The following is a 23,396-nucleotide window of genomic DNA, read 5'->3' on the forward strand; positions in this document are numbered from 1 at the left end:
GATAACCCTATGGATCACAAGGGTCTGATCCGCAACTCGTCGTGGGTATGGTACAGGACTGGGCATTGTTTTGTTTCGTTTTACATGGTGTCACCAAGAGTGAGGGGCTGACTTGACAGCAGCTCACAACAAAAACAAAGGGTGAGAGAACGGCTGGGACCGAGAGGTGGGCAGGGATGGGATTTTAAGAGGATGGTGTTTAGGAGGTCCCTCTGAGGAGAGGTAGTTGAGATTTCTGAATTAGCGGGTGAGAGGCAACAGCAAGTACAGTTGTAGGGAGGTGGGAGAGCACTTGGTACCTCTGAGGAGCATCTAGAAGGCTAGTGTGGTGGATGCAAAGAGCTGAGGAACAGGTTAAGTTGAAGTCAGAAGGTAACTGTGGTCGAGGTTATGTAGACCTTTAAGCCACTGTAAGGTATTAGGATTTTGTTTTAAGCTTGATGGGAAGCCATGGGAGGGGCAGTTTGAATAGGGTAGCACTGTGGTGTGATATCCTTGTTCAGTGTCATTTGGCTGCTGAGTGGTGAGTAGACTGAAGCAGGGTGACCAGTTAAATGGCTATTACCTGATTCTAGGTGAGAGGTGGTGGGAGCCTGGACTGGGGTTGTATTGGTGGAATTGGTGAAAAGGGTTCGTATTCAGGATATATTTTGAAGGTTGAGCCAGCACTCAAATATACTATTAATGCAGTGCCTGTGGGACATGAGGGGAGAAGATTTAAGAATGAGCCCTACATTGTGGCCAGTGCAACAGAAACAAAAGTAGTGCCATTTGCTGAGAAAGGGAGCAGTAAGGTTTGGAGGTGGGGATCCAGGGCTTTTGTTCAGAGGTGGAGATGTCAAGGGACTCTTAAATTGTCATCTCTTTCCACGGTGTCATAGACACATAAGAATGCCTGCGGCCTTATGGATACTTTGTTAGATCCTTGGGAAACAAAGGACATAGCCCTGCATTCACGGTCACAGTATTTGGCCTGAACAGGTGTTTGATAAATCTGTGTTGAGGGAATGAATAAGTCACATTGTGAAACCAGTTGCATAAACAGCAATTACAAATGTAATAGAGCCACTGCTATAGATCCCTGTTGTGGAAGGTTGTAGGAAATCCAGTGCCAGTGGAGACGGAAGGAGCGGCCAGCTCAACCTGGACAGATTGGAGAAGGGTTCCTAGGAGTGACTTCTGAGCCAGATTTTGGAAGGTCAGTGGCAATTCACTAGGTGAGAAGGAATACAATGGAAATAGCGCATATACCAAAAACAAAACAAAGCAAACTTGTTGCCTTTCAGTCAATTCCAACTCATAGCAACCCTATAGGACAGGGTGGAACTGCCCCATAGGGTTTCTAAGGAGCGGCTGGTGGATTTGAACTACTGACCTTTTGGTTAATACCCGAACTCTTAACTACTGCACCACCAGGGCTCCAAATACTTACTGTTTCTTTCCCTTTCCGTTCCCCCCTCCCCCAACCCCTCACCCTCCAGGAACTTAGTGTAGGACTTACAGGTGTAGGGGCTTAGGAAACTGCCCTTGCTGAAGTTCATTGGTTCTGTTAGTTACTCTTTTGGCCCAGAAGATGAAGTTATAACGTGCAGGGCATTTCAACAGCAATTCCAGGAAGCCCCAGAAAGACTAGAAGCTGGGTTTCCTTTCGACGAACCTGTCCCATGATTCCCTTTCTAACAGTGTCTCAGAGGTCTATCCCATTAGTGCAGCCTCAGGTGGACCCCTGTGCTACATGGGGCTCTTCTCTTTGGGGCCAGGAACGTGGACCCAGTTCCAAAGGCTCCTCCACCAAAGGCGTGTCTTTAGTCCCCTGTGTTTGTTCACGCACGCTACACCCAGGCTCGTTCTTTCTCTGCAGAGGAAAACCCCAACTCTGCTTCAAAATGGAGTTGAGTTGAGGGTACTTTGTTTTGTTCTTCTTGCTTTTATGATACTGCTGGAAGCAACTTAAAAAAATCACCATCATCCCAGGAGTGGGACTTGGAGGAAAATACAATCTGTCAGAAGCAGAGACGGCAGGTTTTGAGCTTAATAGGTATTAGCACAATATTTTACCCAAACATCTATCTTGCTCTTGGTAATATGTTATCTTTGCCAAATGCCCATCCTGATAAAACATTATTTCTGTCAAGCTGAGCTTCTGATAAAATCTTCTGTCCCCTTCCCTAAATCTATCCCAATAAAACCTCATTCTTCATTTCTGATTTCCTCTCAAGGGACAATTTGGATTTGGCAGAAATGGGTGAAAAGGATTTTTCTTTTTCATTTCTTCGTTTCATTGTAGATACTCAGGAGAATTAGAATGTAACTTTAATGCAAGTCAAGCCGATAAAGGGGGGTTGGAGGCTGTTGAAAAAGGGAAAAGAGGATAGGAAAACAAGGACAGTCATTTATAGGCTAAGGGATGCTCAGGCAAGCTTTTGCTTGTTTTGTCTTGTTTTTAATTTACAGTCGAGCGGAGGAAGATAACATTCATTGATTTAGGTGACGTGGCAGTTTGCAGGAAAGCGATGCTATTGAAGGAATCAACCACATTCACAGAAATACTTGCTTCCTTTTCTTTTTGAAATGTGTTAGAATGTGCTTTATGGCAGTTACTCATGCTGCTTGCTTGGCTCTGTAGCCATTGCTAACTTTTACAAATGCAAATTAAGAACCTTACTTGTCTTTGATAACTAGCTCTTCCTACTTATCTCCCTTCCAACCCCTTCCTTCCAGTGTCTCATCTGGTCCAACTGTGTAGTGAACACCACAGGCCTGAGTTGGGTCCTCTTGCTGGGCTGTGGCCTCCATACAGCATTCATAGAGGGTCGGGCAGGAGTGGGCAGGTAGCCGGAAGGCCAGTGGCTTTGTCTCAGAGCCAGTGGATGGTAGAGGAGATGTCAGAGGGTCAGGAGACAATGATGCAAATCCAGTTACCTCCACACTGAAGCCAGAGCTCCTCCTGGAAAGACCAGAGATGGGATCAAGAGTCCCCCTGGCCCCCTATATTAATCCTTGCTTACATGCAGACGAGGGAAGAGAACTTTTACTCATAGTTGGTGTGTGCATAATTTCAGGTTTAGTGCTCCAGTCAGCAGACTGACCACCATCACTGGCATCAAGCAGGAAGACCACTTTTTAGACATTTGTCATGTTTTGTACTCACCTTTCCTCTTCTAGTTTCTAGGGCATTCACGGGAGTACTACCGTCCAAACTCAGAAAATAATATCAAAGTCACGTGTGTTAGTGGGTAATCCCCTCCCATCTAGAAGAGCAAAGGACTACAGTTCAATTGTGATACTGTCCAGTTAAATACATACTGATGGTATAAGGTAATCAATCACTTTTTTGGGTCCTTTTTATAAGGGTCCCTAATTCTTTTCCACAGATCTGAATTTCACTCTGATAGGTGCTGTTGAGTTGATTTTCAACTCATAGCGGCCCCATGTGACACGGTAGAACCACCCCATAGGGTTTCCTAGGTTGTAATCCTTATGGGAGCAGCTCACCAGATCTTTCTCACTTGGAGCTGCTGGGTGGGTTCAAACTGCTAACCTTTCAGTTAGCAGCTAAGTGCTTAACCATTGAGCCACCAGAGCTCCTTAGTAGAAACAGTGGGAGGATGAAGGAGCAGGAATGGTGAGGGCAAGGACTTTGCTGATTGATCTAGGGTCCTGAAACAGCCACTGGCTGCTATTGAAGTCTCTCATTTCTCTCTTGAGTCCAGACATTATTGTCAATCTTTCTCATTTAAAAAAAAAAAAAAAAGGAAAATAATTTTTGATAAGTGAATATGGCCACTAAGAATAACAATTTGAGGTTAATGCCAAGTATGACTCATGTATGTAGAAAAGATAGTTTTCAAATTTCTTAGTGTGATGAATGAAAAATAAAATTTAAAAACACTGCTAAAGAATGATCCCATGTGGCTCTCTTGCTTTAAATGAGATTTTAGTTGGGGGAAAAAAAATCAAACCTCATTACAAATTTCTACTGTAAAATATGATTCTTCTTAGCTACTCTTGGAACATGTTAGTGGGATTTTTTGAAGGGCTATGAAAATTTCATATAAAACAACACATTTGTTACAAACATTTAAAAAAATTAAATCGGTGGAAAAGCACGAAATCTTTCATCCTGAGTGCTGTCAAAGAGAAAATTAAGAAATTCTGAATGTTTCTGGATCTGATTCTTCATTCAAGAGCCGTGTTGATGACTTAGGATGCCCAGTTCATGTTTTGCAAAGGATAAATCATCCTGCTTGTTTTGCCTTTACTTTTCATGAATGTACCAATGAGAGAAATTCTGACCAGCTGCTGCATATGTATGAAATATGACTCAAGGTACTTTGGAAGGAGAAAGACTGCTTTCTTAACTTCAACCATGGGAGGCCACCACTATAAGCTGATGAAATCTTTAAGGCTGAGTAAAAGAGTGGTTAAAGTGGGATTGGAGGGTCAATAAAGATGATTGGAATATGGGTTTATTGTGCTCTAACGTGCTGGTTGATTCTCAGGAGTTGGGGTGAATATCCAAGAACATTTTCCAGGGTACACTGGATCATTACCCTCTAATAGTTATTTTCCAAACTACCCAGTAATTTAAGAGAAGGCTTCAACCCTCTCAAGTCATTCAGTTATGTAAAAAACAATGCATTAAATGCACCGTTCTTTTCCTTGGTGACGATATGAATGCTGCTAATAAAATCCAACTGTTCCATACTTGGACTCCTCAAAGAGGAATGTGATGGGCCTGGTTTACAAGCAGAAAGACCCAGTGGCCCCGTTATGGAAACAGTAGTTCAGAGACCAACCACTTCAGGCTTTTGAAGCTTAGGCTACTTGGCAGGAATATTCAAAGCTTAGAGATCATTGAACCTGAAGTTTCAAGGGAGCAAAACACCAACACTGTTGCTCATTATAATAACACTTGAAGCATTTGTAGCCAAAAATCTAGTCTGAATACAGCAAACTGGTTCTAAAACTGTCTTCATTTTCTTGACTTAATGAAGCTCTTTAAGACAGGGTTATTGAAAATAATTACGTGAAGGGAATAAAAAAATAAAATCTCATTTAGCCTATTATGGGAGTGTGAATCCAGGCTTCTTTCCCTGGCTTTGTGCTGGCAAATTCTTTTTAGAAGCTTGTGAGGAGCTCTCTTCTTATTGGTATTTGGTCACTGCCAGAAGATCTCCAAGGTCTTTGCTGGAACTCAAGTTTGCTTTGGTTGACAAAGATAACTTCCAGAAAATCCCTTTGGGGGATTTTTGGGTAAGACATTTCCTGTTTACCCCCCTAACAAGTGAGCAGGCTTTGTGTATCGTCATTGCCATTTTCTTCCCTGCAGCAAATCTGGTGGTCCTGCACTTCTGGGTAGGAAAACGGTCCAACTGAGACCTCTTTCTTGCTATGACTTACATGCTGCCTAGGAAAGCTTAGGAGAAGTCAGCTGACTCAGTTTTCACTTGGACATTCAGTAGTAAAAGTGAGACTTTCAAGAGGAAAATGAGTTTTCTAAATTTTTCTAAAATTGCGTTGACTACAACATTTAATTTATTTTGAAAATTTAAACAACATTGAAGGAGAATCTGAAAAGGGAGAGCATTGTGTTAAAAAAATTACAAAAGGCTTACTTAGCACAGTCGAGTGGGGAAGATGAGAAATTGAAGATTTCATTGGAATGAAGCAACCTATTGGTCAGGGGAGCTGGAGGATCTGTCTGCTGGGTATAGGCCCTGCTTTTGAAAGAGGCTCTTAACCCTAGAGGGAGGATTGACGTGAGGAAAACAAGCCCCAGTCTTGGAGGAGCTGGAAGACCGGGCAGCTTCTGGCGTAGGAAATCAGGAAGAGCCAGTATTATAAGATGGGAGCTACTCTAAGAATGTGGTAGAGCCTTGGTCAAGGGAACCTAAGCCCAGGATGAGAGCAGTACTGGAATTAAGGGTGGCAGGCAGATAAGACCTCTGGGTCTAAGGCAGTTGTTATTTCACCTTAAGGAGCCAGCAGGTGTGCTTGTGAGTAGAGTTCATATTATCACAAGAAGCTAAAGGACTGGGAAGGTATCTTCACCAGTGTTTCTCAGTGATGGCCGCACATGAGAACCCCATGGAGGTGGCTGCTTCTAAGAATGCTCATAGCTGGACCCTCACCTCTAGCGATTCTGAGTTAATCTGGGATGGGACCTATGCACATTAATATTTCTTTTAATGTTTTCTAGGTGATTGTAATGATAGCCAGAATGGAGAACCATTGACCTAAAGTCTAGTGAATGAAGCAAGGGGGAAAAAAAATAGGTTGGACTTGTTTGGAGAGGGCGAATGGGAGACATTCTGGATTGGTGCAGAAAGGACAATTGATCTGGAGCCAGTGAACCTGGGTTCAAGACTCCCTAATCTGCCATTTGCTGCTGGGATGACACTGAACAATTTAAATCATGTTTCTAGTTCTTGATCATTTCATTAGTCAAATGGGAATAATGAGAACACCCACTTCATTACAGTGTTGCATAAATTAAACTGGGATGACACACACACAGCAGCCTGCACTGCACATGTACTCAGAGGAGCTGAATACACGTTTGTTGAATTTGATACATGACCTTGAAGTAGGTGGAGTTCCTTCTGAACATTTGTCAAACTGCAAAATGTGGCGGAAATAGGGTTGAAGAACATTATCCCTGCCACCTGTGAGTGAAGCTGGCAGGAACAGGGAGAGATTGGAGACAAGGAGACTGTCATGGATTGAATTATGTCCCGTCACCCCACCCACCCCCACCCCAAATGTGTGTATCTACTTGGTTAGGCCATGATTCTCAGTAGTCTGTGGTTGTGCTCCATTTTGTGTTTGTAATTTTATGTTAAAGAGGATTAGGGTGGGGTTGTAACACCCTTACCAGGTCACATCCCAGATCCAGCATAGAGGGAATTTCCCTGGGGTATGGCCTGCACCACGTTTTTTCCCCTTAAGAGATAAAAGGAAGGAGAAGCTACCGGAGAGTTGGGGGCCTCCTACCACCAAGAAAGAAGCACTGGGAGCAGAGTGCGTTCTTTAGACCCGGGGTTCCTGCACAGAGAAGGATTGTCCAGGGGAGGATTGGTGAGAATAGACCTTCCTCTAGGGCTGACAGAGAGAGAAAGACCTCTCCTGGAGCTGACGCCCTGAATTTGGACTTCTAGCCAACTAGACTGTGAGAAAATAAGTTTCTCTTTGTTAAAGCCATCTACTTGTGGTAGTTCTGTTATAGCAGCACTAAATGACCAGGACAGAGACTAACCAAAGAGACCAATTTAATGTTCTATAACAAGGGTCCACAACTTTAGCCTGCAGACTAAACGAAGCCCGCCACCTAATTCGTAAAGTTTATTGAAACACAGCCACCCCCATTCTGTATGTATCTTCTGTGGCTGCTTTTTTTTTTTTGCTATAAGGGCAGCTGATGAGTAGTTGCAGTAGTAGCAAGTATGGCCCACAATGTCAAGAATATTCTGTCTCAGGGCATTTACAGAAAAAATATGATGACCTGTGTTCTAGGATAAGACAAAAGGCTTAGCTTGGAATGGAATGTGAAATGGAATGAGAAGAACAAGTGCTTCAAACATCAGGAAGGAAGAATTGGCAGGCCTCGGTGACAGATTGTACGTAGGGAGATTTTGTCACATAAAGGTTAGGGAGGCAGTGTCTGTATCATGAGAGCGATGCAAGAGGACAACTTTCCCGTAAGCTGTGGGTGAGTGCAGAGTTTTGGGTTCCTAGACTGGAGAGACGGAGGTCTGTCACCACTGGTAGGGCCTTTTAATGAGCTCCCTGCATCCCATAGTTTTACTCATTTGCAGGTGGTGGGTAGCACACACATTACTAAGCACCAGCGCTCCGGAGAGATCCAGAGATATTCAGACGCACACGAAATTGACTCAGATCATCACTTAGGACATTTTGGGTGGCAAGTCCCTAATCTCTGTCACTGCTCTGCACGGAGGCTGATTTTCAATTTACCTTTTTGTTCTGCATCCTAAGATGTTTTGATTCTTAATTCAGAACATTCATCTCGAGAGGATTCAGAGATTCAAATCCGATGATAAATTCATGTTTGTTGAGAAGTTTTGGAGGGAGGAAGAAGAGGTTGTCAACTCAGGTTTTGAGTAATGTCTTGTTTGACATTTGCAGCTCAAAGTGGGCTGAACTGCTTATCTATACGTATAGATGCTGCGACAGAAAGATGCACGGGGATATAAATAGACTGTGCCTACCAAAAACATAGAAACCCAGCAGGAAAGGTAATAGAATGGCAAAGGGAAAGGGGCTCAGAACCTATCCATGGTTTCCTTTACCTGTCCTACCTCCAGGTTTAGTGGGGTGGAGCTGGGAGGGGGGATTTGAGTATCTATTCTGCTTAGACCTGTTGCTAGGCAATATCTATTAATGTGTGTATGTATATTTATATGCGAAGGTCCTTGGGTGGTGCAAATGGTTTGCACTTAACTACTAACCTCATTGTTGGCAATCCAAACCCACCCAGCAGTGATGCCGAAGAAAGGCCTGGCAATCCGCTTCTGTAAAGATTTGCAGTGAAGAAGACCCTATGAGCAGCTCTATTCTGTAACACATGGGGTCACTATGAATCAGAGTCGAGTCAAAGGCAACAGATTTAGTTCGGGGTTGGAATTTATATGTGTGTGTGCATACACGTACCTACATTCCCTGATTTTACATAGAGAGATACTGAGTCACAGAGGAGCTACTTTGTCTAAGGTTATTTCTTAGTAAAGGGTGCAACCGTAATTCCACTCAGGTCCCCCTTATTTTGAAGCCCACATTCCTATTACTCGTCTCCACTTGATTCGTGTGTCTTCCTTGGTTATCTCTCCCTCTTCCCCCGGCGTTCAATATTATAACAAGGTAGCTTTTAAAACACCTGGCAGCTTAAGATTTGCTAGCCTTATTTTTCTCATGTCTTTTTTTTTTTTTTTTTAATTCTAAATGCTGATCCTTCCCTCCATTCCTTCTGCAAATGCTTGTTAAATTCAGGAATTGTGCCAGACCTTGAAGATAAAGAGACTACATATTGGGCAGTGCCACTCAAAGTCTGGTCTGCAGACTATTTGTGGTCCCCAATCAGTTTGCTAGTGATCTGCAACAAGTATGGAAATAGGGAGTAGGCATTTAGAAGCTTCTAGACCAGTTGGACTTTGTTTCTTGATGAACTGAGTATGGATCAGTTTGTTGAACTCAAGTTATGAGTCACACTTGGGGCAAGTCCTGTACTAGTTGTCCAGGATGGATTAGGGGAGGAGGAGAGGAGCAGGGAGAGACTGGTCCTTCGCTACTGATAGTTGAAAACACTGGTGTGAGCACAAATGTTTACATAGGCTATAAAATTCACTGCCTTGAGGTGATAATGGCAATGTGACATGAAGCTAGGAGAGTGTTCCTGGGAGTGACCCAAAGGCCATCAGGCTTGACAGAGAAGGACAGATTACCTCTAAGTGTTGACCTTTCGCTGTCCTGACACCCGAGAGGATCAGGAACAGCCTGAACAGGGAGGTCAGGAACCAGGGAGATGAGAAATAGTCCAGGAACAAAAGCGAGAGTCAGAATGAAATAAAACTGGAATGAGCTGTGAATGTGGCAGGTCAATGGGGCGCCCCCTTATACTAACTTCTGGTTATCTGGGAATGGGATCATTCATCTGGGTTAGACATATGGGGTCCATCCAAACAATGAGGCCATGAAAGGTTAGAGCTGAGAGGGGCCTTTGAGCCCAACTCTAGAACCCTCTCTTTGAGGAGAAGCCATGGCTGAGACAGGAAGGGGCATGCTTAAGATAACATCATGAAAACAAATCAACCAACCAGAGAGAGAATTTTGCCACTACTTGAGAACTTCTTAACAATCAAGACAGTGGGCGTAGAACAAGCATTGCCTTTTGTAACATTGGTTCTCCTCACTGAGGTCTGACTTTTATTATTTTGTGTGTCTTCAGTGGTGACAAATCTGTAGAGTTTTAAATTAGAGGAAACAAACACAAGTCTTTGAGAGCTAAGTCTGTTTAGAAACCACTTGATATCTTTAAAGAAGCTGCTGTCGAGTCAAATCCAACTTAGAACTGTGCTCCATAGGGTTTTCAATGGCTGATTTTTTTAGAAGCAGATTGCCAGGACTTTCTTCCAAGGTGCCGCTGGGTAGACTTGAACCACCATCCTTTTGGTTAGCAGTTGAGTATGTTACCCCTTGTGTGACAAGTAGACACAGGGTGCTGATAGCATTTTCCCTCAGTAACTCTGAATTGGTAAACATCCTTCTGGTATTCTCTGCTTTCAGCCAGGATCCATCTGACATCAGCAGTGATATCCCCGGTTCCACGTCCTCTTCTGAAACCAGCCTGGATTTCTGGCAGTTCCCTGTCGATAGACTGCTGCAGCCATTTTGAATGATCTTCAGCAAAATTTTGCTTGCGTGTGATATTAATGATATTGTTCTATAATTTCCACATTCGGTTGGATCACCTTTCTTGGGAATAGGCATAAATATGGATCTTTTCCAGCCAGTTGGCCAGGAAGCTGTCTTCCATGTTTCTTGGCATAGACGAGTGAGCACCTCCAGCGCTGCATCTGTTTGTTGAAACATCTCAATTGATATTCCATCAATTCCTGGAGCCTTGTTTTTTGCCAATGCCTTCAGTGCAGCTTCGGCTTCTTCCTTCAGTACCATCGGTTCCTGATCATATGCTACCTCTTGAAATGGTTGAACATCGACTAATTCTTTTTGGTATAATGACTCTGTGTATTCCTTCCATCTTCTTTTAATGCTTCCTGCGTCATTTAATATTTTCCCCCATGGAATCCTTCACTGTTGCAACTCGAGGCTTGAATTTTTTCTTCAGTTCTTTCAGCTTCAGAAATGCCAAGCATGTTCTTCCCTTTTGGCTTTCCATCTCCAGCTGTTTGCACATGTCATTATGATACTTTGTCTTCTCCAGCAGCCCTTTGAAATCTTCTGTTCAGTTCTTTTACTTCATCAGTTCTTCCTTTTGCTTTAGCTGCTCGACGTTTGAGAGCAAGGCTCAGAATCTCCTCTAACATCCATCCTGATCTTTTCTTTCTTTCCTGTCTTTTCAATGACCTCTTGTTTCATGTATGATGTCCTTGATGTCGTTCCACAACTCATCTGGTCTTCAGTTACTAGTGTTCAGTGCATCAAATCAATGCATCAAATTGATTATGTAATCATTTTTTAAATTTATAAACACATAATCAGGAATTATAATTGTCATCCAACATGCAGAATGTGGGGCTATTGGGAGAGGAGCTCGAGGAGGGAGCAGGTCCCCAAGGGAAACATGTTTGCTCCTCCGCTTTGCCTCTGGTAGAACTTGACCTGGCTAAGGCTGAAAGCAAGACTGTTTAGAGATGCTTCATTGCAAAGTAAGCCAAGGTTTTTTGGCCACTTGCTCCCACAGACCACTTAGGGAACAGCTCTGTGTTCAGAAATATTGTAGCTTTTACTAAGTTACAATTCATCTTAGCCATAGTATCACCCAAGCCCATCAGGAAGTGTTTGCAGGAACTCATTTATACCTATGCTCAGTGCTTTGTATTTTGGTATCTTGCTTAAGCCTGTCATCACCCTTGCCAGGTTAGTATTTGTGTCCCCATTTCACAGAAGAGAAAACAGTCTCATACAGTTTAAATAACCGCTTCAGAGAGCAAACTTAGGTCTTGTTTATTGTTAACTTTTCCTGGTGGGTTTCTGCCCCAAATGCTCCGAAATCCTTTCCTGAGAAAGAAGACCTCTCCAGAGCCCAGGGCATTTGCACCTGCAACTCAGTGCATAAATGCAGGAGCTTGGCAGAGTGCAAAATCAAGTAGACCTTGTTTCCAATCACACTTCCCCATGCTGGGTGCACGATGTAAGTGTTTAGAGTCTCAGTTTCCTATAACAGGGGTACTTACTGCCATCTTCTTGTGTTACGATAGTGACTTAAGAACTGTTGGTGTATGCCACCTAGCCCAGTGCAGATACATAATAGCGCTAGGTAGGTGTAACTCTAACCCTCCATGGAAGCAGGTGCGCATCTTATCCCACCCCTGCTCAAAGGGCCCATCTTAGTTGAGAAAACACAATTGCTGTTAGCTGCCTATTGTTTTTCATTCTCCATGGAACTAGTATGGTTTTATCAAATAGGGAGGCCAGTTTCAAAAGCCTGGGTCAGAGCTCACAATTGGCCAGCTGGGTGACAGTGTAACCTCAATCAACTGATGAGCTCATGTCCCCAGAGACTCTGCCTCTACTTTGATGTGTGGTCCTGGGCAGTGGAATTGAGTGAGTCCTATTTGTTGCATTGATAGGCAAGGACCAGGAGCTCAGGCGTTTAACCTGAGGTGATTAAGAGGGAAAAAAGGAGTCCTATTTGTTAAGACCCAGAGATACATCAAAAAGCCCTGGGCAGAGCCAGGCCCAGCACCAGCAGCACGAGGTGAAACCTTCAGGGTGTTATTCAGTGCGCTCTTTGATCCTGAAGTTTTGTGAGTCATAGAGACTCCCTGGGACAGTTTGGAAGCTCAGCAGGGTCTGGGCAGGAAGGAGAAAAACTCTGAGTGTGGATAAAGACGAGGGTTTTTTTTTTTTTATTGGCAGGAGGCTGAGAGAGGTAATTTTCCAGAAAAATGATTTTTGCTTGGTAGCTTCTGCAAGCAGTGGTGAGCGTATCTGAATCCCGGGATTTCTGTAGAGTGGGAACAGAGAGAAGTGAAATCTTTGAGTATGTCTTGTGCAGCTGGGGCTCCTCAAAAGGAAGCATGCATTGAGTACCTACTGTATACAGAGCCCTATTCTAAGCATCCTTGGGAGAAGGAGTTTTTAAATTAATAGATTTACTTTTAATCACACATGTTTGATTCTGAATATAGCCTGTTATGAAAGTGCAGTGCAGTGAAGAGTGTACAGGCTTAGGTGTAAGACAGACCTGGGTTGAATTCTCACACTACCTTGTTCTGGTTGTGTAACTTTGAAAGACCCCCTTCTCTTCTCTGTGCCTCCAGTTTCTATTGCAGTGTTGTGCCAACAGTCAGTTTAATAGTAGTTGTTTTTCTGGGAAAACCTTGAGAATGGTTGAGCTTTCTATTTTTTTCTTCCTCATTGCCTTGTATTATCTTCCTCTTGGTATAGATGTATGCATCCACCTTGCCAGCATTTTATCATCTATTATATGATATGTTATCACAAAAACAAGAAAGACCCAGCTTTTGCCCTCACTCAACTCACAATCTTCCTAGGAAACATTTAGTTAAAAAATTTACCAAATACAGGCATACCTCAGAGGCATTGTTAGTTGGGTTTCAGACCACTGCAATAAAGGGAATATCACAATAAAGTAAGTCACACAAATTTTTTTTTTTCCAATGCATATAAAAGTTATGTTTATACTATACTGTAGTCTATTAGGAAATCCTGGTGACTTAGTGGTTAAGAACTACGGCTGCCAACGAAAAGGTTGGCAGTTCAAGTCCACCAGGTGCTCCTTGGATAACCCTATGGGGCAGTGCTGCTCTGTCCTCTAGTGTTGCTATGAGTCGAAATCGACTAAATGGCAATGGATTTGGTTGGTTTTGGTAGTCTATTAAGTGTGTAATAGCATTATGTCTAAAAAAAACAACACACATACTTTAATTGAAAAATATTTTTTGCGAACTGTCATCTGAACCTTCACTGGGTTGTAATCTTTTTGCTGGTGGAGGGTCTTGTCCCGATGTTGATGGCTGCTGACTGATCAGGGTGGTGGTTGCTGAAGGGTGGTGTGGCTGGGGCAATTACTTAAAATAAGACAACAGTGAAGTTTGGTGCGTTGATTGACTCTAACTTTCATGAATGATTTCTCTGTAGCATGCCATGCTGCTTGATAGTGTTTTACCCACAGTAGAGCTTCTTTCAAAACTGGAGTCAGTCCTCTCAAACCCTGCTCCTGCTTTATCAACTAAGGTTATATACTATTCTAAATGCTTTGTTGTCATTTCAACAGTGCTCACAGCATCTTCACCAGGAGTAGGTTCCATCTCAAGAACCCACTTTCTTTGTATAGCCATAAGAAGCAACTCCACATCCATTAAAGTTTATCATGAGATTGTAGTAATTCAAATACATCTTCAGGCTCCACTTCTAATTCTAGTTCTTTTGCTATTTCCACCACATCTGCAGTTATTTCCTCCACTGCCATCTTGAATCCCTCCAAGTCATCCATGATTGCTGGAATCAACTTCTTCCAAACTCCTGTTAATGTTGATATTTTGACCTCATCCCATGAATCACAAATGTTCCTCATGGCATTGAGAATGATGAATCCTTTCCAGAAGGTTTTCAGTTTACTTTGCCCACTTCCATGAGAGGAATCACTATAAATGGCAGCTATTGCCTTATGAAATGTATTTCTTAAATAATAAGACTTAAAATTCAAAATGACTCCGTGATCCATGAACTGTAGGATGGATGTGTTAGCAGGCATGAAAACAGCAGTAATTTACTTGTACTTCTCCATCAGAGCTCTTGGGTGACCAGGTGCATTGTCAATAAACAGTAATATTTTGAAAGAAATCTTTTTTTCTGAGCGGTAGGTCTCAACAGTGGGCTTAAAATATTCAGCAAACCATGTTGTAAACAGATATGCTCTGTCCAGGCTTTGTTGTTCCATTTATAGAGGATAGGCAAAGTAAATTTAGCATGATTCTTCAGGGCCCTAGGATTTTCAGAATGGTAAATGATCATTGGCTTCAGCTTAAAGTCACCCCTAGCAAGAGAGTCAGCCTGTCCTTTGAGACTTTGAGACATTGAAGCCAGGTATTGACTTCTCCTCTCTAGCTATGTGGCATCTTCTTCCAATATAAGGCTGTTTTGTTTTACATTAAAAATCTGTTGCTTAGTGTAACCATCTTCATGAGTTGCCTTAGCTAGATCTTCTGGATAACTTGCTGCAGCTTCAGCTTCTACATCAGTGCTTACTGTTTCGCCTTGTATTTTTATGTTACGGAAACTGCTTCTTTCCTTGAACCTCATGAACCAACCTTTGCTAGCTTCAAACATTTCTTCTGCAGCTTCCTCACCTCTCTCAGCCTTCATAAAATTGAAGGGAGTTTGGGCCTTGTGGTTTGTGGTGCCCTCCGAAATTATAATAGTAACATCAACGAGCACTGATCATAGATCATTATAACAGTTATAATAATAATGAAAAAGTTTGAAATATTGTGAGAATTATGAAAATGTAACACAGAGACATGAAGCGAGCACATGCTGTTAGAAAAATGGCACCAATAGACTTGTTTAATGCAGGGTTGTCACAAACCCTCAATTTGTAAAAAACGGAATATCTGCAAAGTGTGGTAAAGCACAAAAAAACGAGGTATGCCTATACAGTGACAGATGCACGTTTCCATAGCGCTGTGTACAAAATACTGCTGCAATAAGCTGTAGGATATTTTTACCTAGGGGTTGAGGAAGGCTTCAGCTAGGGGGTGATTTTCCCAAAACAGGGTTTTGCAGGATAAACAGGAGTTCATATAGGAAGAGCTCAGTAACCTTACCAAAAACCAACCAAATCCACTGCCGGTGAGTCAATTTCAACTCATAGCAACCCTACAGGACAGGGTAGAAGTGCCCCGTAAGATTGCCAGAGAGCAGCTGGTGGATTTGAACTCTCTGTAGAATCGCTATGGGTCAGAATTGACTCAACAGCAGCAGGTTTGGTTTTGGTTTTGGTGTATCTTTTTTTGTTTAGCAGCTGAGCTCTTAACCACTGTGCCACCATGGCTCCATCATTCGTATTTCTTTAGCTTCTTCTTCTTTTACCTCCTTGTCTTAGTTATCTAGTGCTGCTATAACAAATACTACAAGTGGATTGCTTTAACAAACAGAAATTTATTTTCTCACAGTTTAGGAGGCCAGAAGTCTGAATTCAGGGCGCTGGTTTTAGGGGAAGGCTTTCTCTCTTGTTCGCTCTGGAGGAAGGTCCTTGTCTCTTCAGCTTCTGCTTCCTGGTTCCTTGGAGATCTCCATGTGCCTTGGCATCTGTCTTATCCCATCTCTGCTTCTTTCCCTTGCTTGTTTAATCACAGGCGTAGAGGTTAGGATTTACAACACATATTTTTGGGTGACATAATTCAATACATAAGATTCCACCCTTTGGCCTCCAACAATTCATGTCCTTGCCACTTGAAAAACTCCATCACATCATCCCAAAAGTCTTAAATCTACTCTAAGTCCAAAATCTCGTCTTTTGAATCACCTAAATTAAATATGAGTGAGACTTTAGTCATATTCTGTCCTGGGGCAAAATTCCTCTTCATCTGTGAACATGTGAAATCTACAATGCAAGTTATCTGCTTCCAAAGTGCAGTGGTAGAACAAGTACAAGGCAGACATTTACATTACAAACGGGAGAAATTGGAGGAAAGAAGTGATAATGGGCACCAAACAAGTCCAAAATCCAGCAGAACAATTTACATTAGCTCTCAAGACTTTAAAATAATCCTCTATTCTGTAAGACCATCTGAACAATGGCCCCACCCCCCAGACGGGATGTTGGTGGCCATGCCCTCTAGATTCTGGGTAAGGGCCCCTTAGTCCTGGGCTTCAGCTCCACCTTCGAGGCCGTCTGGGATAGCAACTTCGCTCCCTCAGGTTTAGGTGGCCTCGTTCTCCTACTCCATCTGAGTGGCCACCCTGCCCCTTTGGCCTCAGCAGTCCCTGTTCTTCTGCCCCTTGGGTATGCAAACCTGCCTCCTCAGCTTTGGGTGGTGCCCCATCCCCCTGCCACACCTTAACAGCAGTCCCACACTCTGGAACCAAGTTGGGGAAGATCCAACTCTGAATCCTAGGAGGCTGTCGCCCCCCACTCTTTGAAACCAAGAAAGCCCTGCTTCTCATGCTCCTTCCAACAGTTCTGCTGATCTCTGGGCTGTTCCAGGGATGGTCTTTTTATTTTCTTGGAGGATAACAGATGTAGTTCCTTTGGCCTCTTTCTTGCCTGTAGTATTCCAAGAGGCAGACAGCGTTCTTTCCTTTCTTCTGTCTTCTTCAGTCTAAGCTGATGGGTTTTCTGCTGTGATAATTGATTAGAACCATCAGTCACAGGCTTAATCTCTTCAACAAAAGATTGTGCAGCCACATCCTCGGTGAATATTTTAGGGCAACTGATAACACTCCTCATCGTCTTTTGCTCTCTCCCCCTACCTCCAGCTCCTTCTTTCCTCCTTCCTTCTTCCTGTTCTTCTCCTTTCCTCCTTTCTCCTCATCCATATTCTTTATTGATAAGAATATCTACATAAGAACATGCCAAATAGGGAGAGGAAGAAACTGCATTTAATTAGGAAAAATTATATGTTGATATTCTTTTCTAAATAGCATATTAATTTTTATCACCCTAGTAAGTCATTCTGTTCCTAACTTTGTTCCCAGTTCAATCTGCATGCATTTATTTGTAACTCACTTTCCATCTGCTTTCTCTTAAAAATGAGGCTGTGAAAGGAGCTTTGCTACGCAGTAATGAGTGTCTGGGGTACATGGAGGGGTTTGGAGCATACTTCTTTCTAGGTTAACTCTTCCCTGCTTTTCCTGTACCCTCAGATGGAAAGCCCGTGTCCCTGTCTCCGCTGGAGTCCCAGCCGCACAGCCCCCAATACACGGCCTCCAGCCAACGGGAGCGTGAGAGCCTGGAAGTGCGCATGCGTGAGGTTGAGGAGGAGAACAGGGCCCTCCGCAGGCAGCTCAGCCTGGCACAGGGCCGGGCCCCAGCCCATCGCCGTGGCAACCACTCCAAGACTTACTCCATGGAGGAGGGTACTGGGGACAGCGAGAACCTTCGGGCAGGTATCGTGGCGGGCAACAGCTCCGAGTGTGGGCAGCAGCCGGTCGTGGAGAAGTGTGAGGTAAGAGCATCAGCAGCCCTGGAGGCAGCCCTCCAAAGGCTGCATCATCCTCACCCCTTACAAAGTCCTTCTGGAATATAGCTGAGTGCCTGGAAAGAGCTGGGATTCTTGAGTCAGGCCTGGGTGTGAATCCGGCTCAGTAACTAACTTTGTTATATGTCCTAGCAAGTTGTTTAGTCTCTGAGTCTCTGTTTTCCCATCTGGAAAATGGGGTAATATGACCTATTACGCAAAAATATTAAGAAGAGTTAACTGATAGACCTTATCCTTTACATCTTTGTGGTTCATTCTGACTTGATCAAGGTTTCTACACTAGTAGTCATCCTGTAGGGCACCAGTTATTTAGACTACAGTCTGAATGATACACCTTGGAGGTGTGGCCCTGTTGGGCAGTTCCCACTTCACTTTATGAAGAACCTCTGCAATTCCAGAACCAGAGATTGGCTGTTTATCTAAAACAGCAGTTTGAATTTATGTAACTCAGTATCATGAGTTAGAATCAACTCGGCGGCACTAGGTTTGGTTTCTTTGGTTTTGGTAGTATCATTTCCCACTTTTAGAGTACAGATTATTTTTTAGTGACTCTTTGGAAATTTGGAACACTTACCCATGCACGTGTTGTATCCATGCTTACGTGTGCCCTAACTGCACACACGTATGTGCACACACACACACTTACTTCCTGCTTCTTCCAGTTTCCCTGCAGAAGTAGTGAAGCATCCCTGTTAAGAACAAGGCTTTTTTTTTTTTTTTTAAATTGTGCTTTAGGTGAAAGTTTACAGTTCAATTTCTCATACAAAAATTTATATACATATTATTTTGTGACATTAGTTACAATCCCCACAATGTGATAGCATAGTCCCTCTTCCCAACCCCAGTTCCCTGTGTCCATTCAACCAGTTCCTGTCCCTTTCTGACTTCTCATCTTGCCTCCAGACAGGAGCCACCCATTTGGTCTTGTGTATCTGCTAAAACTAAGAAGCATACTCTTCGTGTGTATTATTTTTTGTTTTATAGTCCTGTGTAATCTTTGTCTGGAGAGTGGGTTTGGGGAATGGTTTCAGTTCTGGGTTAACAGAGCGTCCCAGGGACATAATTTCAGGAGTTTATCCAGTCTCTGTCAGACCATTAAGTCTGGTCTTTTTACCTCAGTTTGAGTTCTACTCTGCATTTTTCTCCTGCTTCGCCTGGGACCCTCTGTCATGTTCCCTGTCAGGGTGGTCTCAGGCTGGTGGAATCTCTGGTTATGTGGGCCTTTAGTCTCTTGGGCTAGTATTTTCCTTGCCTCTTTGGTGTTCTTCATTCTTCTTTGCTCCAAGTGTCTTGGGACTAGTTAATGCATTTTAGATGGCCTCTCATAAGCTTTTAAGACCCCAGACACCACTCACCAAAGTGGGTTGCAGAACATTTTCTTAAGAAACTTTATTATGAAGAACAAGGCCCTTTGAGACACAGACAAACCTGTGTTCATATCCCAGCTCTGGTGATTGCTGCTCTGGTACTTAAGCAAGTTACCTAATCTCTCTGATCTTCAGGTATCTCTTAGGTCAACTGCAGAAAAAGATACCTACTTCATGGAGTATTTGTGAGAATTAAATGAGATAGGTGTAAAAGCCACAAAGAGTGCCAGGTACATACGAAGTTGTCAATTATAGGTAATTATTGTTATTTTAATTTAGAGATAGACAGTGCCTACTGTCTTTACTTCATGTCCTGGCCACATTCTTGGAATATTAACCTTCAGACTCCCTAAAGAGAAAACACTTTGCAAACTACAGTATGCTGTTCACATGGATGGGATTATTAAGTCACTTTGGTGATGATACATTATGCCCCAAGGAAGTATAGGGCTTATTGAACGATGTAGACAAATTCCATGGAAGCTCAGAGGTAAGGGAGGAGATGCTAGCCTGGAGGCTAGTCAAGGAGAGATTTCTCAAGGCTGATCGATGTCTGGATTGGCAGAGGTGGAGAAAGGTAGAGATATTCAAAGAGGGATGTACATGTGAGTAGGAAAAGCATGAAGCAAAAGTGTTGTCATAGCAGGAAAGAAATCAGGGCACAGTGAGTTGGTCAGTCAGGTACAGGAAACCTGGGTAGGAAGTAGTTCTACTACATAATTATCACTCATTCGTTCATTCATTCAGCAAATACTGATTGAGCGTGTTATACATCTCGCACTGTTTTAGGTGCTGGGACGTAGCTATGAACAAGAGAGACAAAATTGTCGTTCTCCTAGCTCCTGTATTCTGGGGTGGGGGTTGAGGGGGTGAAAATGATAAACAAATAGAGAAGTACAAATGCCACTGTGTTTATTCAGCCCTTACTCTAAGCCAGGCTCAATCTCATGTAATCTTCGACAATTACCAGTGCCTCGTGTTATTATCTCTCTTTTATATTGATGAAAATTGGGACTCAGAGATGTTATCAAATTCCCTTGGTCCTGGCTGGAAAGGAATTTTGGGACCCTGATTTTGGGACCTGCCGTGCTTGCCTGGGTGGAGCCTTGTCTGGTTTCTCGTAGGTTCTCTGTCATAGGTGACGGCCATGGTGTCTGTTTGGGGTGGGTGATGGGAGCCCCACTAACCAGGTGGAACGGCCCAGAGTGAGGATATTGTCTCTCAAGACTCTTCACGTTATTATGACTCCACAACCGTCAGTTGCCAATGAGTCAGTTTCAACTCAGGGAGACCCTATGTGTGTCCCAGTAGAACTATACTCTGTATGGATTTCAGTGACTAATTTTTTGGAAGTAGATTACCAGGCCTTTGTTCTGTAGCACCTGTAGGTAGACTCCAGCCTTCATCTTGTTGGTGTTAACTGTTAACCGTTTGGAAACCTTGGTGATGTAGTGGTTAAGAGCTATGGCTGCCAAACAAAAGGTCAGCAGTTCATATCTGCCAGGCGCTCCTTGGAAACTCCATGGGGCAATTCTGCTCTGTCCTATAAGGTCACTACGAGTTGAAATCGATTCGACAGCAATGAGTCAGTTTTCTTTTTTGGGGGGGCAGGGGGGTAACCATTTTCACAGCCCAGAGACTTCTATCACGTCTTAGCCCTACCTAAAGAACTGACTAGAAATCAAGGGAGTGAAAATAGAAAAGGAAAAGAAGAAAAAGTGGGTATAAATAAAATAAAAGGAAAAAAATGATTTGTGCTAGTTAGGGAATTTATTTTTCTGCTCTACTCTGTCTGGCAAGTGGTGTTGTTCCCCTGCTTGGATTTCTTAAAGATACATGCTTGAGTCAGGGATCACCAAGACCTCCGCTAGAGTCCTCTACAAGAGCTCAGCATGTGGTCACACGCATGGCTGTGATTATTGCAGCTAAAGGATACAAAGCAAACTTGGCAAAGGGAAAGACACATGGACCAAGTCCAGAGGAAACCAGGCACGAGTTTCCAAGAGTCCTCTCCCAGTGGAGTTAACACAGGACACACTTAATTCTCCCAGCAACATGTGTTGTGACAACACGTGTGAAATGTCGTTTACCAGGGACACTCACTAAACACCCAGTGCCTAGGGTTTTTGTTAGAGGCTGCTCATGTAAACACCTTCTGCCTACCATGGACCAAAATTCCACAGCCCCAGAAGGGTAGCAGGTGTTCAGCGTAAACCACATTGTTTGTGCGGTTTAGGCACAATGAGCCACTATCATCAGTGGCAGGAATGTTGACAACCTTCCCACAGTCAAGTTCCCAGAATCCATCTAAAGGCCAACTGTGCAAATAGGCCTTTCCAAGGATTACCTGTTATGATAACTGTTTTCTGCATAGCCCTCTATTTCTGAAGAGAGCTTGGGCCCCAAGTCTACCAGAATAATGCAGGCAAAGCCATGAGACGCGAGTTTAACCTTGGCCCCAGTCCTATCTTAACAGCTGTGTGTCCTTGAGCAAATTATATCTCTTTTCTGGGTCTCCTTGTCTTTATCTGTAAATTGTGGATTAAAATCAGGTTCCTGTCTCTTACTATTTCAATGACAATAATGAATATGAGAGGTTGAGGAAAACGCTAAGACAGTTATATTAGCGTTAGAGTCCACTATGAATGATCAAAAAACCCCAGCTAGCAGTGGCGTAAAAACAAGATTTGCATGTTATTTCTCTTTGTGTCTTAGAAGTTTGGAGGCCATCAGTATAGGGCTGGCATATCACTTCCCAGTGTCAGGGGTGCAGGCTCCCATTGTCTTTTGCCCTAGCCTGCTTGACTGCCATACCCAAGGCCATCTCATGGTCCATGATGCCTGTCAGGTTTTAGCTGTATCATCTACATTCCAGCTGGCGGGAAAGAAGACACATTAATGACGGACATACTACCTGTCTTTAAGAACACATCTTAAAAATCTCACATATCAACTGCCCTGACAGGAAACACAACAAAGAATCCCTGAGGGAGCAGGAGAGCAGTGGAATGCAGACCTCAAATTCTCGTAAAAAGACCAGACTTAATGGTCTAACTGAGACTAGCAGGACCCCAGAATTCATGGTCCCCAGACCTTCTGTTAGCCCAAGACGGGTACCGTTCCCAAAGCCAACTCTTCAGACAGGAATTGGGCTGGCCTATAAGATAGAAAATGATACTGACGAGGAGCGAGCTTCTTGGCTCAAGTAGACACATGAGAATATGGGCAGCTCCTGTCTGGAGGGGAGATGAGAAGGCAGAGGGGGACAGAAACTGGTTGAATGGACACGGGGAATACACAGTGGAGAGGAGTGTGCTGTAATTCGGAGTACGAAAACCAAACCCAGTGCCGTTGAGTCGATTCCAACTCATAGCGACCCTATAGAACGGAGTAGAACAGCCCCGTAGAGTTTCCAAGGAGCACCTGGCAGATCGAATTGCTGACCCTTTGGTTAGCAGCTGTAGCACTTAACCACTACGCCATCAGGGTTTCCATAGCAAGCTGTATATAAATTTTGTTTGAGAGACTGACTTGATTTGTAAACTTTCACTTTAATCACAATAAAAAAAAAAAAAAATTCACACATCAGTTACTTTTAGAGCCCATTGGCAGAATTTAGTTGCAGGGCTACACCTAGCTGCAAAGGAGCCTGGAAAATACAAATTTTACTCAAGGAAGCCTTGTTCTTTGCTAACATTGTGATGTTATGCTACTAGAGAGAACCAGTATTGGGACTCCAGTGAACACTCCCTGCCACTTGAGTGACTTCCAAATTTGAGTGTGCTTTAGAATTACATATTAAAAATACATATTCCTTTATTTTTTTAAGACCCACACAGACTTACTGATGGAGACTCTCTGGGTATAGGTCCCAAAAATATGGGTATTAAAAAAAAAATCATATCTGAGATAGTGGAGAGTGCTTCAAAGTCAGTTAAGTCACAACATAAATGACAGATGGGGTTCTCTTTATCCGTGTGGTCTTTGAGAGATAAAGCAGCAATTTAGGAATTTAGACTTTGCCCTCATGACTGTTAACATAACTTAGTTTTTACTCTTTTGACTTGTACCTGGGAAAAAGGCTTTTTTTGTTGTCATTGCT

At 43.2% G+C, this 23,396-nt stretch overlaps 1 protein-coding gene across 2 annotated transcripts in view; it reads left to right on the forward strand.

Moving 5' to 3' along the window:
* LARGE1 (LARGE xylosyl- and glucuronyltransferase 1) overlaps nt 1-23,396 on the forward strand; it is a 693,833-nt gene that overhangs the window by 301,690 nt on the left and 368,747 nt on the right. For both annotated transcript variants that reach the window (XM_003405322.4, XM_023539269.2), the window contains exon 3: nt 17,593-17,894. In XM_003405322.4, the coding sequence (XP_003405370.1) occupies nt 17,593-17,894 (302 nt within the window). The remainder of the gene's footprint in view (nt 1-17,592; nt 17,895-23,396) is intronic.

Source organism: Loxodonta africana, chromosome 4 (assembly GCF_030014295.1).
Source record: "Loxodonta africana isolate mLoxAfr1 chromosome 4, mLoxAfr1.hap2, whole genome shotgun sequence".
Classification (NCBI taxonomy): Eukaryota; Metazoa; Chordata; class Mammalia; order Proboscidea; family Elephantidae; genus Loxodonta; species Loxodonta africana.